The sequence below is a fragment of the Apteryx mantelli genome, chromosome 30 (assembly GCF_036417845.1).
Source record: "Apteryx mantelli isolate bAptMan1 chromosome 30, bAptMan1.hap1, whole genome shotgun sequence".
Lineage (NCBI taxonomy): Eukaryota > Metazoa > Chordata > Aves > Apterygiformes > Apterygidae > Apteryx > Apteryx mantelli.
Genome location: NC_090007.1, coordinates 5,907,120 through 5,923,984, shown reverse-complemented (window position 1 = coordinate 5,923,984; position 16,865 = coordinate 5,907,120). Strand labels below are relative to the sequence as shown.

Below are 16,865 nucleotides of genomic sequence, written 5' to 3'. Positions count from 1 at the left end.
GTCAATAGGATGGAAGTGGTAGACGGAGCACCTGTGCTCATCCCATGGGCAGCTGTGGAGGGAGTAGCAGAAGAACTGGGAGCTGTGGAGGCACCAGTCGTGGCTTGGGAAGCAGTCGTAGTAGGCGTGGACTCCGAGATGGGAGTGCTTGTCTCAGCACCTCTGCTTGTTGACCCCTCACTGGACATGCTAGTTGGCACGAGCGTTGTCTCAGCGGACATTGTCGATGCCTCTGCCTTCGAGGAGGAGATTGCTGTACTCGTTGGTGGGACTTCAGCAGTAGTTGGGGGAGCTGTGCTCATCCCGCGGGGAGCTCTTGTTGCAGTAGCGGAAGAACTGGGAGCTGTGGAGGCACCAGTCGTGGCTTGGGAAGCAGTGGTAGTAGGCGTGGACTCCGAGATGGGAGTGCTTGTCTCAGCACCTCTGCTTGTTGACCCCTCACTGGACATGCTAGTTGGCACGAGCGTTGTCTCAGTGGACATTGTGGATGCCTCTGCCTGGGTGGAGGAGATTCTTCTACTCGTCGGTGGGACTGCAGTAGTAGGTGGGAGACTTGAGCTTGTCCCCCGGGAAGCTGTTGTGGCAGTAGAGGAAGAATTGGGAGCCGGGGACAAAGCAGTCGTGGTTTCAGAAACAGTGGTAATAGCCATGGACTCTGTGATGGGAGTGCTTGTCTCAACACCTCTGCTTGTTGACCCCTCACTGGACATGCTAGTTGGCACGAGCGTTGTCTCAGTGGACATTGTTGATGCCTCTGCCTGGGTGGAGGAGAGTCTAAGGGTTGTCAATGGGATGGAAGTGGTAGACGGAGCACCTGTGCTCATCCCCTGGGCAGCTGTGGAGGGAGTAGCGGAAGAACTGGGAGCTGTGGAGGCACCAGTCGTGGCTTGGGAAGCAGTCGTAGTAGGCGTGGACTCCGAGATGGGAGTGCTTGTCTCAGCACCTCTGCTTGTTGACCCCTCACTGGACATGCTAGTTGGCACGAGCGTTGTCTCAGTGGACATTGTCGATGCCTCTGCCTGCGAGGAGGAGATTCTTCTACTCGTCGGTGGGACTGCAGTAGTAGGTGGGAGACTTGAGCTTGTCCCCCGGGAAGCTGTTGTGGCAGTAGAGGAAGAATTGGGAGCCGGGGACAAAGCAGTCGTGGTTTCAGAAACAGTGGTAATAGCCATGGACTCTGTGATGGGAGTGCTTGTCTCAACACCTCTGCTTGTTGACCCCTCACTGGACATGCTAGTTGGCACGAGCGTTGTCTCAGTGGACATTGTTGATGCCTCTGCCTGGGTGGAGGAGAGTCTAAGGGTTGTCAATGGGATGGAAGTGGTAGACGGAGCACCTGTGCTCATCCCCTGGGCAGCTGTGGAGGGAGTAGCGGAAGAACTGGGAGCTGTGGAGGCACCAGTCGTGGCTTGGGAAGCAGTCGTAGTAGGCGTGGACTCCGAGATGGGAGTGCTTGTCTCAGCACCTCTGCTTGTTGACCCCTCACTGGACATGCTAGTTGGCACGAGCGTTGTCTCAGTGGACATTGTCGATGCCTCTGCCTGCGAGGAGGAGATTCTTCTACTCGTCGGTGGGACTGCAGTAGTAGGTGGGAGACTTGAGCTTGTCCCCCGGGAAGCTGTTGTGGCAGTAGAGGAAGAATTGGGAGCCGGGGACGAAGCGGTCGTGGTTTCAGAAACAGTGGTAATAGCCATGGACTCTGTGATGGGAGTGCTTGTCTCAACACCTCTGCTTGTTGACCCCTCACTGGACATGCTAGCTGGCACGAGCATTGTCTCAGTGGACATTGTCGATGCCTCTGCCTGGGTGGAGGAGAGTCTACGGGTTGTCAATAGGATGGAAGTGGTAGACGGAGCACCTGTGCTCATCCCATGGGCAGCTGTGGAGGGAGTAGCAGAAGAACTGGGAGCTGTGGAGGCACCAGTCGTGGCTTGGGAAGCAGTGGTAGTAGGCGTGGACTCCGAGATGGGAGTGCTTGTCTCAGCACCTCTGCTTGTTGACCCCTCACTGGACATGCTAGTTGGCACGAGCGTTGTCTCAGTGGACATTGTCGATGCCTCTGCCTGCGAGGAGGAGATTGCTGTACTCGTTGGTGGGACTTCAGCAGTAGTTGGGGGAGCTGTGCTCATCCCGCGGGGAGCTCTTGTTGCAGTAGGGGAAGAACTGGGAGCTGTGGAGGCACCAGTCGTGGCTTGGGAAGCAGTGGTAGTAGGCGTGGACTCCGAGATGGGAGTGCTTGTCTCAGCACCTCTGCTTGTTGACCCCTCACTGGACATGCTAGTTGGCACGAGCGTTGTCTCAGTGGACATTGTCGATGCCTCTGCCTTCGAGGAGGAGATTGCTGTACTCTTTGGTGGGACTTCAGCAGTAGTTGGGGGAGCTGTGCTCATCCCGCGGGGAGCTCTTGTTGCAGTAGCGGAAGAACTGGGAGCTGTGGAGGCACCAGTCGTGGCTTGGGAAGCAGTGGTAGTAGGCGTGGACTCCGAGATGGGAGTGCTTGTCTCAGCACCTCTGCTTGTTGACCCCTCACTGGACATGCTAGTTGGCACGAGCGTTGTCTCAGTGGACATTGTCGATGCCTCTGCCTTCGAGGAGGAGATTGCTGTAATCGTCAGTGGGACTGCAGTAGTAGGTGGGAGACTTGAGCTTGTCCCCCGGGAAGCTGTTGTGGCAGTAGAGGAAGAATTGGGAGCCGGGGACGAAGCGGTCGTGGTTTCAGAAACAGTGGTAATAGCCATGGACTCTGTGATGGGAGTGCTTGTCTCAACACCTCTGCTTGTTGACCCCTCACTGGACACGCTAGCTGGCACGAGCATTGTCTCAGTGGACATTGTCGATGCCTCTGCCTGGGTGGAGGAGAGTCTAAGGGTTGTCAGTGGGAAGGAAGTGGTAGACGGAGCACCTGTGCTCATCCCATGGGCAGCTGTGGAGGGACTAGCGGAAGAACTGGGAGCTGTGGTGGCACCAGTCGTGGCTTGGGAAGCAGTCGTAGTAGGCGTGGACTCCGAGATGGGAGTGCTTGTCTCAGCACCTCTGCTTGTTGACCCCTCACTGGACATGCTAGTTGGCACGAGCGTTGTCTCAGTGGACATTGTCGATGCCTCTGCCTGCGAGGAGGAGATTGCTGTACTCGTTGGTGGGACTTCAGCAGTAGTTGGGGGAGCTGTGCTCATCCCGCGGGGAGCTCTTGTTGCAGTAGCGGAAGAACTGGGAGCTGTGGAGGCACCAGTCGTGGCTTGGGAAGCAGTGGTAGTAGGCCTGGACTTTGTGATGGGATTGCTTGTCTCAGCACCTCTGCTTGTTGACCCCTCACTGGACATGCTAGTTGGCACGAGCGTTGTCTCAGTGGACATTGTCGATGCCTCTGCCTGGGTGGAGGAGAGTCTAAGGGTTGTCAATGGGATGGAAGTGGTAGACGGAGCACCTGTGCTCATGCCGCGGGGAGCTCTTGTTGCAGTAGGGGAAGAACTGGGAGCTGTGGAGGCACCAGTCGTGGCTTGGGAAGCAGTGGTAGTAGGCGTGGACTCCGAGATGGGAGTGCTTGTCTCAGCACCTCTGCTTGTTGACCCCTCACTGGACATGCTAGTTGGCACGAGCGTTGTCTCAGTGGACATTGTCGATGCCTCTGCCTGGGTGGAGGAGAGTCTAAGGGTTGTCAATGGGATGGAAGTGGTAGACGGAGCACCTGTGCTCATCCCCTGGGCAGCTGTGGAGGGAGTAGCGGAAGAACTGGGAGCTGTGGAGGCACCAGTCGTGGCTTGGGAAGCAGTCGTAGTAGGCGTGGACTCCGAGATGGGAGTGCTTGTCTCAGCACCTCTGCTTGTTGACCCCTCACTGGACATGCTAGTTGGCACGAGCGTTGTCTCAGTGGACATTGTCGATGCCTCTGCCTGCGAGGAGGAGATTCTTCTACTCGTCGGTGGGACTGCAGTAGTAGGTGGGAGACTTGAGCTTGTCCCCCGGGAAGCTGTTGTGGCAGTAGAGGAAGAATTGGGAGCCGGGGACGAAGCGGTCGTGGTTTCAGAAACAGTGGTAATAGCCATGGACTCTGTGATGGGAGTGCTTGTCTCAACACCTCTGCTTGTTGACCCCTCACTGGACACGCTAGCTGGCACGAGCATTGTCTCAGTGGACATTGTCGATGCCTCTGCCTGGGTGGAGGAGAGTCTAAGGGTTGTCAATAGGATGGAAGTGGTAGACGGAGCACCTGTGCTCATGCCGCGGGGAGCTCTTGTTGCAGTAGGGGAAGAACTGGGAGCTGTGGAGGCACCAGTCGTGGCTTGGGAAGCAGTCGTAGTAGGCGTGGACTCCGAGATGGGAGTGCTTGTCTCAGCACCTCTGCTTGTTGACCCCTCACTGGACATGCTAGTTGGCACGAGCGTTGTCTCAGTGGACATTGTCGATGCCTCTGCCTTCGAGGAGGAGATTGCTGTACTCGTCGGTGGGACTTCAGCAGTAGTTGGGGGAGCTGTGCTCATCCCGCGGGGAGCTCTTGTTGCAGTAGGGGAAGAACTGGGAGCTGTGGAGGCACCAGTCGTGGCTTGGGAAGCAGTGGTAGTAGGCGTGGACTCCGAGATGGGAGTGCTTGTCTCAGCACCTCTGCTTGTTGACCCCTCACTGGACATGCTAGTTGGCACGAGCGTTGTCTCAGTGGACATTGTCGATGCCTCTGCCTGCGAGGAGGAGATTCTTCTACTCGTCGGTGGGACTGCAGTAGTAGGTGGGAGACTTGAGCTTGTCCCCCGGGAAGCTGTTGTGGCAGTAGAGGAAAAATTGGGAGCCGGGGACGAAGCGGTCGTGGTTTCAGAAACAGTGGTAATAGCCATGGACTCTGTGATGGGAGTGCTTGTCTCAACACCTCTGCTTGTTGACCCCTCACTGGACACGCTAGCTGGCACGAGCATTGTCTCAGTGGACATTGTCGATGCCTCTGCCTGGGTGGAGGAGAGTCTACGGGTTGTCAATAGGATGGAAGTGGTAGACGGAGCACCTGTGCTCATCCCATGGGCAGCTGTGGAGGGAGTAGCAGAAGAACTGGGAGCTGTGGAGGCACCAGTCGTGGCTTGGGAAGCAGTCGTAGTAGGCGTGGACTCCGAGATGGGAGTGCTTGTCTCAGCACCTCTGCTTGTTGACCCCTCACTGGACATGCTAGTTGGCACGAGCGTTGTCTCAGTGGACATTGTCGATGCCTCTGCCTGCGAGGAGGAGATTCTTCTACTCGTCGGTGGGACTGCAGTAGTAGGTGGGAGACTTGAGCTTGTCCCCCGGGAAGCTGTTGTGGCAGTAGAGGAAGAATTGGGAGCCGGGGACGAAGCGGTCGTGGTTTCAGAAACAGTGGTAATAGCCATGGACTCTGTGATGGGAGTGCTTGTCTCAACACCTCTGCTTGTTGACCCCTCACTGGACACGCTAGCTGGCACGAGCATTGTCTCAGTGGACATTGTCGATGCCTCTGCCTGGGTGGAGGAGAGTCTACGGGTTGTCAATAGGATGGAAGTGGTAGACGGAGCACCTGTGCTCATCCCATGGGCAGCTGTGGAGGGAGTAGCAGAAGAACTGGGAGCTGTGGAGGCACCAGTCGTGGCTTGGGAAGCAGTCGTAGTAGGCGTGGACTCCGAGATGGGAGTGCTTGTCTCAGCACCTCTGCTTGTTGACCCCTCACTGGACATGCTAGTTGGCACGAGCGTTGTCTCAGCGGACATTGTCGATGCCTCTGCCTTCGAGGAGGAGATTGCTGTACTCGTTGGTGGGACTTCAGCAGTAGTTGGGGGAGCTGTGCTCATCCCGCGGGGAGCTCTTGTTGCAGTAGCGGAAGAACTGGGAGCTGTGGAGGCACCAGTCGTGGCTTGGGAAGCAGTGGTAGTAGGCGTGGACTCCGAGATGGGAGTGCTTGTCTCAGCACCTCTGCTTGTTGACCCCTCACTGGACATGCTAGTTGGCACGAGCGTTGTCTCAGTGGACATTGTGGATGCCTCTGCCTGGGTGGAGGAGATTCTTCTACTCGTCGGTGGGACTGCAGTAGTAGGTGGGAGACTTGAGCTTGTCCCCCGGGAAGCTGTTGTGGCAGTAGAGGAAGAATTGGGAGCCGGGGACAAAGCAGTCGTGGTTTCAGAAACAGTGGTAATAGCCATGGACTCTGTGATGGGAGTGCTTGTCTCAACACCTCTGCTTGTTGACCCCTCACTGGACATGCTAGTTGGCACGAGCGTTGTCTCAGTGGACATTGTTGATGCCTCTGCCTGGGTGGAGGAGAGTCTAAGGGTTGTCAATGGGATGGAAGTGGTAGACGGAGCACCTGTGCTCATCCCCTGGGCAGCTGTGGAGGGAGTAGCGGAAGAACTGGGAGCTGTGGAGGCACCAGTCGTGGCTTGGGAAGCAGTCGTAGTAGGCGTGGACTCCGAGATGGGAGTGCTTGTCTCAGCACCTCTGCTTGTTGACCCCTCACTGGACATGCTAGCTGGCACGAGCGTTGTCTCAGTGGACATTGTCGATGCCTCTGCCTGCGAGGAGGAGATTCTTCTACTCGTCGGTGGGACTGCAGTAGTAGGTGGGAGACTTGAGCTTGTCCCCCGGGAAGCTGTTGTGGCAGTAGAGGAAGAATTGGGAGCCGGGGACGAAGCGGTCGTGGTTTCAGAAACAGTGGTAATAGCCATGGACTCTGTGATGGGAGTGCTTGTCTCAACACCTCTGCTTGTTGACCCCTCACTGGACACGCTAGCTGGCACGAGCATTGTCTCAGTGGACATTGTCGATGCCTCTGCCTGGGTGGAGGAGAGTCTACGGGTTGTCAATAGGATGGAAGTGGTAGAAGGAGCACCTGTGCTCATCCCATGGGCAGCTGTGGAGGGAGTAGCAGAAGAACTGGGAGCTGTGGAGGCACCAGTCGTGGCTTGGGAAGCAGTCGTAGTAGGCGTGGACTCCGAGATGGGAGTGCTTGTCTCAGCACCTCTGCTTGTTGACCCCTCACTGGACATGCTAGTTGGCACGAGCGTTGTCTCAGTGGACATTGTCGATGCCTCTGCCTTCGAGGAGGAGATTGCTGTACTCGTTGGTGGGACTTCAGCAGTAGTTGGGGGAGCTGTGCTCATCCCGCGGGGAGCTCTTGTTGCAGTAGCGGAAGAACTGGGAGCTGTGGAGGCACCAGTCGTGGCTTGGGAAGCAGTGGTAGTAGGCGTGGACTCCGAGATGGGAGTGCTTGTCTCAGCACCTCTGCTTGTTGACCCCTCACTGGACATGCTAGTTGGCACGAGCGTTGTCTCAGTGGACATTGTCGATGCCTCTGCCTTCGAGGAGGAGATTGCTGTACTCTTTGGTGGGACTTCAGCAGTAGTTGGGGGAGCTGTGCTCATCCCGCGGGGAGCTCTTGTTGCAGTAGCGGAAGAACTGGGAGCTGTGGAGGCACCAGTCGTGGCTTGGGAAGCAGTGGTAGTAGGCGTGGACTCCGAGATGGGAGTGCTTGTCTCAGCACCTCTGCTTGTTGACCCCTCACTGGACATGCTAGTTGGCACGAGCGTTGTCTCAGTGGACATTGTCGATGCCTCTGCCTTCGAGGAGGAGATTGCTGTAATCGTCAGTGGGACTGCAGTAGTAGGTGGGAGACTTGAGCTTGTCCCCCGGGAAGCTGTTGTGGCAGTAGAGGAAGAATTGGGAGCCGGGGACGAAGCGGTCGTGGTTTCAGAAACAGTGGTAATAGCCATGGACTCTGTGATGGGAGTGCTTGTCTCAACACCTCTGCTTGTTGACCCCTCACTGGACACGCTAGCTGGCACGAGCATTGTCTCAGTGGACATTGTCGATGCCTCTGCCTGGGTGGAGGAGAGTCTAAGGGTTGTCAGTGGGAAGGAAGTGGTAGACGGAGCACCTGTGCTCATCCCATGGGCAGCTGTGGAGGGACTAGCGGAAGAACTGGGAGCTGTGGTGGCACCAGTCGTGGCTTGGGAAGCAGTCGTAGTAGGCGTGGACTCCGAGATGGGAGTGCTTGTCTCAGCACCTCTGCTTGTTGACCCCTCACTGGACATGCTAGTTGGCACGAGCGTTGTCTCAGTGGACATTGTCGATGCCTCTGCCTGCGAGGAGGAGATTGCTGTACTCGTTGGTGGGACTTCAGCAGTAGTTGGGGGAGCTGTGCTCATCCCGCGGGGAGCTCTTGTTGCAGTAGCGGAAGAACTGGGAGCTGTGGAGGCACCAGTCGTGGCTTGGGAAGCAGTGGTAGTAGGCCTGGACTTTGTGATGGGATTGCTTGTCTCAGCACCTCTGCTTGTTGACCCCTCACTGGACATGCTAGTTGGCACGAGCGTTGTCTCAGTGGACATTGTCGATGCCTCTGCCTGGGTGGAGGAGAGTCTAAGGGTTGTCAATGGGATGGAAGTGGTAGACGGAGCACCTGTGCTCATGCCGCGGGGAGCTCTTGTTGCAGTAGGGGAAGAACTGGGAGCTGTGGAGGCACCAGTCGTGGCTTGGGAAGCAGTGGTAGTAGGCGTGGACTTTGTGATGGGAATGCTTGTCTCAGCACCTCTGCTTGTTGATCCCTCACTGGACATGCTAGTTGGCACGAGCGTTGTCTCAGTGGACATTGTGGATGCCTCTGCCTGGGTGGAGGAGATTCTTCTACTCGTCAGTGGGACTGCAGTAGTAGGTGGGAGACTTGTGCTTGTCCCCCGGGAAGCTGTTGTGGCAGTAGAGGAAGAATTGGGAGCCGGGGACGAAGCGGTCGTGGTTTCAGAAACAGTGGTAATAGCCATGGACTCTGTGATGGGAGTGCTTGTCTCAACACCTCTGCTTGTTGACCCCTCACTGGACACGCTAGCTGGCACGAGCGTTGTCTCAGTGGACATTGTCGATGCCTCTGCCTGGGTGGAGGAGAGTCTACGGGTTGTCAATAGGATGGAAGTGGTAGACGGAACACCTGTGCTCATCCCCTGGGCAGCTGTGGAGGGACTAGCGGAAGAACTGGGAGCTGTGGTGGCACCAGTCGTGGCTTGGGAAGCAGTGGTAGTAGGCGTGGACTCCGAGATGGGAGTGCTTGTCTCAGCACCTCTGCTTGTTGACCCCTCACTGGACATGCTAGTTGGCACGAGCGTTGTCTCAGTGGACATTGTCGATGCCTCTGCCTGCGAGGAGGAGATTGCTGTACTCGTCGGTGGGACTTCAGCAGTAGTTGGGGGAGCTGTGCTCATCCCGCGGGGAGCTCTTGTTGCAGTAGGGGAAGAACTGGGAGCTGTGGAGGCACCAGTCGTGGCTTGGGAAGCAGTCGTAGTAGGCGTGGACTCCGAGATGGGAGTGCTTGTCTCAGCACCTCTGCTTGTTGACCCCTCACTGGACATGCTAGTTGGCACGAGCGTTGTCTCAGTGGACATTGTCGATGCCTCTGCCTGGGTGGAGGAGAGTCTAAGGGTTGTCAATGGGATGGAAGTGGTAGACGGAGCACCTGTGCTCATCCCCTGGGCAGCTGTGGAGGGAGTAGCGGAAGAACTGGGAGCTGTGGAGGCACCAGTCGTGGCTTGGGAAGCAGTCGTAGTAGGCGTGGACTCCGAGATGGGAGTGCTTGTCTCAGCACCTCTGCTTGTTGACCCCTCACTGGACATGCTAGCTGGCACGAGCGTTGTCTCAGTGGACATTGTCGATGCCTCTGCCTGCGAGGAGGAGATTCTTCTACTCGTCGGTGGGACTGCAGTAGTAGGTGGGAGACTTGAGCTTGTCCCCCGGGAAGCTGTTGTGGCAGTAGAGGAAGAATTGGGAGCCGGGGACGAAGCGGTCGTGGTTTCAGAAACAGTGGTAATAGCCATGGACTCTGTGATGGGAGTGCTTGTCTCAACACCTCTGCTTGTTGACCCCTCACTGGACACGCTAGCTGGCACGAGCATTGTCTCAGTGGACATTGTCGATGCCTCTGCCTGGGTGGAGGAGAGTCTAAGGGTTGTCAATAGGATGGAAGTGGTAGACGGAGCACCTGTGCTCATGCCGCGGGGAGCTCTTGTTGCAGTAGGGGAAGAACTGGGAGCTGTGGAGGCACCAGTCGTGGCTTGGGAAGCAGTCGTAGTAGGCGTGGACTCCGAGATGGGAGTGCTTGTCTCAGCACCTCTGCTTGTTGACCCCTCACTGGACATGCTAGTTGGCACGAGCGTTGTCTCAGTGGACATTGTCGATGCCTCTGCCTTCGAGGAGGAGATTGCTGTACTCGTCGGTGGGACTTCAGCAGTAGTTGGGGGAGCTGTGCTCATCCCGCGGGGAGCTCTTGTTGCAGTAGGGGAAGAACTGGGAGCTGTGGAGGCACCAGTCGTGGCTTGGGAAGCAGTGGTAGTAGGCGTGGACTCCGAGATGGGAGTGCTTGTCTCAGCACCTCTGCTTGTTGACCCCTCACTGGACATGCTAGTTGGCACGAGCGTTGTCTCAGTGGACATTGTCGATGCCTCTGCCTGCGAGGAGGAGATTCTTCTACTCGTCGGTGGGACTGCAGTAGTAGGTGGGAGACTTGAGCTTGTCCCCCGGGAAGCTGTTGTGGCAGTAGAGGAAAAATTGGGAGCCGGGGACGAAGCGGTCGTGGTTTCAGAAACAGTGGTAATAGCCATGGACTCTGTGATGGGAGTGCTTGTCTCAACACCTCTGCTTGTTGACCCCTCACTGGACACGCTAGCTGGCACGAGCATTGTCTCAGTGGACATTGTCGATGCCTCTGCCTGGGTGGAGGAGAGTCTACGGGTTGTCAATAGGATGGAAGTGGTAGACGGAGCACCTGTGCTCATCCCATGGGCAGCTGTGGAGGGAGTAGCAGAAGAACTGGGAGCTGTGGAGGCACCAGTCGTGGCTTGGGAAGCAGTCGTAGTAGGCGTGGACTCCGAGATGGGAGTGCTTGTCTCAGCACCTCTGCTTGTTGACCCCTCACTGGACATGCTAGTTGGCACGAGCGTTGTCTCAGTGGACATTGTCGATGCCTCTGCCTGCGAGGAGGAGATTCTTCTACTCGTCGGTGGGACTGCAGTAGTAGGTGGGAGACTTGAGCTTGTCCCCCGGGAAGCTGTTGTGGCAGTAGAGGAAGAATTGGGAGCCGGGGACGAAGCGGTCGTGGTTTCAGAAACAGTGGTAATAGCCATGGACTCTGTGATGGGAGTGCTTGTCTCAACACCTCTGCTTGTTGACCCCTCACTGGACACGCTAGCTGGCACGAGCATTGTCTCAGTGGACATTGTCGATGCCTCTGCCTGGGTGGAGGAGAGTCTACGGGTTGTCAATAGGATGGAAGTGGTAGACGGAGCACCTGTGCTCATCCCATGGGCAGCTGTGGAGGGAGTAGCAGAAGAACTGGGAGCTGTGGAGGCACCAGTCGTGGCTTGGGAAGCAGTCGTAGTAGGCGTGGACTCCGAGATGGGAGTGCTTGTCTCAGCACCTCTGCTTGTTGACCCCTCACTGGACATGCTAGTTGGCACGAGCGTTGTCTCAGCGGACATTGTCGATGCCTCTGCCTTCGAGGAGGAGATTGCTGTACTCGTTGGTGGGACTTCAGCAGTAGTTGGGGGAGCTGTGCTCATCCCGCGGGGAGCTCTTGTTGCAGTAGCGGAAGAACTGGGAGCTGTGGAGGCACCAGTCGTGGCTTGGGAAGCAGTGGTAGTAGGCGTGGACTCCGAGATGGGAGTGCTTGTCTCAGCACCTCTGCTTGTTGACCCCTCACTGGACATGCTAGTTGGCACGAGCGTTGTCTCAGTGGACATTGTGGATGCCTCTGCCTGGGTGGAGGAGATTCTTCTACTCGTCGGTGGGACTGCAGTAGTAGGTGGGAGACTTGAGCTTGTCCCCCGGGAAGCTGTTGTGGCAGTAGAGGAAGAATTGGGAGCCGGGGACAAAGCGGTCGTGGTTTCAGAAACAGTGGTAATAGCCATGGACTCTGTGATGGGAGTGCTTGTCTCAACACCTCTGCTTGTTGACCCCTCACTGGACATGCTAGTTGGCACGAGCGTTGTCTCAGTGGACATTGTTGATGCCTCTGCCTGGGTGGAGGAGAGTCTAAGGGTTGTCAATGGGATGGAAGTGGTAGACGGAGCACCTGTGCTCATCCCCTGGGCAGCTGTGGAGGGAGTAGCGGAAGAACTGGGAGCTGTGGAGGCACCAGTCGTGGCTTGGGAAGCAGTCGTAGTAGGCGTGGACTCCGAGATGGGAGTGCTTGTCTCAGCACCTCTGCTTGTTGACCCCTCACTGGACATGCTAGCTGGCACGAGCGTTGTCTCAGTGGACATTGTCGATGCCTCTGCCTGCGAGGAGGAGATTCTTCTACTCGTCGGTGGGACTGCAGTAGTAGGTGGGAGACTTGAGCTTGTCCCCCGGGAAGCTGTTGTGGCAGTAGAGGAAGAATTGGGAGCCGGGGACGAAGCGGTCGTGGTTTCAGAAACAGTGGTAATAGCCATGGACTCTGTGATGGGAGTGCTTGTCTCAACACCTCTGCTTGTTGACCCCTCACTGGACACGCTAGCTGGCACGAGCATTGTCTCAGTGGACATTGTCGATGCCTCTGCCTGGGTGGAGGAGAGTCTAAGGGTTGTCAGTGGGAAGGAAGTGGTAGACGGAGCACCTGTGCTCATCCCATGGGCAGCTGTGGAGGGAGTAGCAGAAGAACTGGGAGCTGTGGAGGCACCAGTCGTGGCTTGGGAAGCAGTGGTAGTAGGCGTGGACTTTGTGATGGGAATGCTTGTCTCAGCACCTCTGCTTGTTGACCCCTCACTGGACATGCTAGTTGGCACGAGCGTTGTCTCAGTGGACATTGTCGATGCCTCTGCCTTCGAGGAGGAGATTGCTGTACTCGTTGGTGGGACTTCAGCAGTAGTTGGGGGAGCTGTGCTCATCCCGCGGGGAGCTCTTGTTGCAGTAGCGGAAGAACTGGGAGCTGTGGAGGCACCAGTCGTGGCTTGGGAAGCAGTGGTAGTAGGCGTGGACTCCGAGATGGGAGTGCTTGTCTCAGCACCTCTGCTTGTTGACCCCTCACTGGACATGCTAGTTGGCACGAGCGTTGTCTCAGTGGACATTGTCGATGCCTCTGCCTTCGAGGAGGAGATTGCTGTACTCTTTGGTGGGACTTCAGCAGTAGTTGGGGGAGCTGTGCTCATCCCGCGGGGAGCTCTTGTTGCAGTAGCGGAAGAACTGGGAGCTGTGGAGGCACCAGTCGTGGCTTGGGAAGCAGTGGTAGTAGGCGTGGACTCCGAGATGGGAGTGCTTGTCTCAGCACCTCTGCTTGTTGACCCCTCACTGGACATGCTAGTTGGCACGAGCGTTGTCTCAGTGGACATTGTCGATGCCTCTGCCTGCGAGGAGGAGATTCTTCTACTCGTCGGTGGGACTGCAGTAGTAGGTGGGAGACTTGAGCTTGTCCCCCGGGAAGCTGTTGTGGCAGTAGAGGAAGAATTGGGAGCCGGGGACGAAGCGGTCGTGGTTTCAGAAACAGTGGTAATAGCCATGGACTCTGTGATGGGAGTGCTTGTCTCAACACCTCTGCTTGTTGACCCCTCACTGGACACGCTAGCTGGCACGAGCATTGTCTCAGTGGACATTGTCGATGCCTCTGCCTGGGTGGAGGAGAGTCTAAGGGTTGTCAGTGGGAAGGAAGTGGTAGACGGAGCACCTGTGCTCATCCCATGGGCAGCTGTGGAGGGACTAGCGGAAGAACTGGGAGCTGTGGTGGCACCAGTCGTGGCTTGGGAAGCAGTCGTAGTAGGCGTGGACTCCGAGATGGGAGTGCTTGTCTCAGCACCTCTGCTTGTTGACCCCTCACTGGACATGCTAGCTGGCACGAGCGTTGTCTCAGTGGACATTGTCGATGCCTCTGCCTTCGAGGAGGAGATTGCTGTACTCGTTGGTGGGACTTCAGCAGTAGTTGGGGGAGCTGTGCTCATCCCGCGGGGAGCTCTTGTTGCAGTAGCGGAAGAACTGGGAGCTGTGGAGGCACCAGTCGTGGCTTGGGAAGCAGTGGTAGTAGGCCTGGACTTTGTGATGGGATTGCTTGTCTCAGCACCTCTGCTTGTTGACCCCTCACTGGACATGCTAGTTGGCACGAGCGTTGTCTCAGTGGACATTGTCGATGCCTCTGCCTGGGTGGAGGAGAGTCTAAGGGTTGTCAATGGGATGGAAGTGGTAGACGGAGCACCTGTGCTCATGCCGCGGGGAGCTCTTGTTGCAGTAGGGGAAGAACTGGGAGCTGTGGAGGCACCAGTCGTGGCTTGGGAAGCAGTGGTAGTAGGCGTGGACTTTGTGATGGGAATGCTTGTCTCAGCACCTCTGCTTGTTGATCCCTCACTGGACATGCTAGTTGGCACGAGCGTTGTCTCAGTGGACATTGTGGATGCCTCTGCCTGGGTGGAGGAGATTCTTCTACTCGTCAGTGGGACTGCAGTAGTAGGTGGGAGACTTGTGCTTGTCCCCCGGGAAGCTGTTGTGGCAGTAGAGGAAGAATTGGGAGCCGGGGACGAAGCGGTCGTGGTTTCAGAAACAGTGGTAATAGCCATGGACTCTGTGATGGGAGTGCTTGTCTCAACACCTCTGCTTGTTGACCCCTCACTGGACACGCTAGCTGGCACGAGCGTTGTCTCAGTGGACATTGTCGATGCCTCTGCCTGGGTGGAGGAGAGTCTACGGGTTGTCAATAGGATGGAAGTGGTAGACGGAACACCTGTGCTCATCCCCTGGGCAGCTGTGGAGGGACTAGCGGAAGAACTGGGAGCTGTGGTGGCACCAGTCGTGGCTTGGGAAGCAGTGGTAGTAGGCGTGGACTCCGAGATGGGAGTGCTTGTCTCAGCACCTCTGCTTGTTGACCCCTCACTGGACATGCTAGTTGGCACGAGCGTTGTCTCAGTGGACATTGTCGATGCCTCTGCCTGCGAGGAGGAGATTGCTGTACTCGTCGGTGGGACTTCAGCAGTAGTTGGGGGAGCTGTGCTCATCCCGCGGGGAGCTCTTGTTGCAGTAGCGGAAGAACTGGGAGCTGTGGAGGCACCAGTCGTGGCTTGGGAAGCAGTGGTAGTAGGCGTGGACTCCGAGATGGGAGTGCTTGTCTCAGCACCTCTGCTTGTTGACCCCTCACTGGACATGCTAGTTGGCACGAGCGTTGTCTCAGTGGACATTGTCGATGCCTCTGCCTGGGTGGAGGAGAGTCTAAGGGTTGTCAATGGGATGGAAGTGGTAGACGGAGCACCTGTGCTCATCCCATGGGCAGCTCTTGTTGCAGTAGCGGAAGAACTGGGAGCTGTGGAGGCACCAGTCGTGGCTTGGGAAGCAGTCGTAGTAGGCGTGGACTTTGTGATGGGAATGCTTGTCTCAGCACCTCTGCTTGTTGACCCCTCACTGGACATGCTAGTTGGCATGAGCGTTGTCTCAGTGGACATTGTCGATGCCTCTGCCTGCGAGGAGGAGATTGCTGTACTCGTTGGTGGGACTTCAGCAGTAGTTGGGGGAGCTGTGCTCATCCCGCGGGGAGCTCTTGTTGCAGTAGGGGAAGAACTGGGAGCTGTGGAGGCACCAGTCGTGGCTTGGGAAGCAGTGGTAGTAGGCGTGGACTCCGAGATGGGAGTGCTTGTCTCAGCACCTCTGCTTGTTGACCCCTCACTGGACATGCTAGTTGGCACGAGCGTTGTCTCAGTGGACATTGTCGATGCCTCTGCCTGCGAGGAGGAGATTGCTGTACTCTTTGGTGGGACTTCAGCAGTAGTTGGGGGAGCTGTGCTCATCCCGCGGGGAGCTCTTGTTGCATTAGCGGAAGAACTGGGAGCTGTGGAGGCACCAGTCGTGGCTTGGGAAGCAGTGGTAGTAGGCGTGGACTCCGAGATGGGAGTGCTTGTCTCAGCACCTCTGCTTGTTGACCCCTCACTGGACATGCTAGTTGGCACGAGCGTTGTCTCAGTGGACATTGTCGATGCCTCTGCCTGGGTGGAGGAGATTCTTCTACTCGTCAGTGGGACTGCAGTAGTAGGTGGGAGACTTGAGCTTGTCCCCCGGGAAGCTGTTGTGGCAGTAGAGGAAGAATTGGGAGCCGGGGACAAAGCGGTCGTGGTTTCAGAAACAGTGGTAATAGCCATGGACTCTGTGATGGGAGTGCTTGTCTCAACACCTCTGCTTGTTGACCCCTCACTGGACACGCTAGCTGGCACGAGCATTGTCTCAGTGGACATTGTCGATGCCTCTGCCTGGGTGGAGGAGAGTCTAAGGGTTGTCAGTGGGAAGGAAGTGGTAGACGGAGCACCTGTGCTCATCCCATGGGCAGCTGTGGAGGGACTAGCGGAAGAACTGGGAGCTGTGGTGGCACCAGTCGTGGCTTGGGAAGCAGTCGTAGTAGGCGTGGACTCCGAGATGGGAGTGCTTGTCTCAGCACCTCTGCTTGTTGACCCCTCACTGGACATGCTAGTTGGCACGAGCGTTGTCTCAGTGGACATTGTCGATGCCTCTGCCTTCGAGGAGGAGATTGCTGTACTCGTTGGTGGGACTTCAGCAGTAGTTGGGGGAGCTGTGCTCATCCCGCGGGGAGCTATTGTTGCAGTAGCGGAAGAACTGGGAGCTGTGGAGGCACCAGTCGTGGCTTGGGAAGCAGTGGTAGTAGGCCTGGACTTTGTGATGGGATTGCTTGTCTCAGCACCTCTGCTTGTTGACCCCTCACTGGACATGCTAGTTGGCACGAGCGTTGTCTCAGTGGACATTGTCGATGCCTCTGCCTGGGTGGAGGAGAGTCTAAGGGTTGTCAATGGGATGGAAGTGGTAGACGGAGCACCTGTGCTCATGCCGCGGGGAGCTCTTGTTGCAGTAGGGGAAGAACTGGGAGCTGTGGAGGCACCAGTCGTGGCTTGGGAAGCAGTGGTAGTAGGCGTGGACTCCGAGATGGGAGTGCTTGTCTCAGCACC

The 16,865-nt window shown here is 56.9% G+C and overlaps 1 protein-coding gene across 1 annotated transcript in view; it reads right to left on the bottom strand.

The window, feature by feature from the left end:
* MUC16 (mucin 16, cell surface associated) overlaps positions 1-16,637 on the bottom strand; it is a gene marked incomplete at its 5' end in the record, with an annotated part of 77,201 nt that extends 60,564 nt beyond the window's left edge. Inside the window, 5 exons of the mRNA XM_067313093.1 lie at positions 1,076-1,175; positions 1,998-2,051; positions 2,607-2,654; positions 6,468-6,524; positions 16,578-16,637. Coding sequence (XP_067169194.1) covers positions 1,076-1,175; positions 1,998-2,051; positions 2,607-2,654; positions 6,468-6,524; positions 16,578-16,637 — 319 coding nt within the window. The remainder of the gene's footprint in view (positions 1-1,075; positions 1,176-1,997; positions 2,052-2,606; positions 2,655-6,467; positions 6,525-16,577) is intronic.
* Between the last annotated feature and the right edge of the window lie 228 nt (positions 16,638-16,865).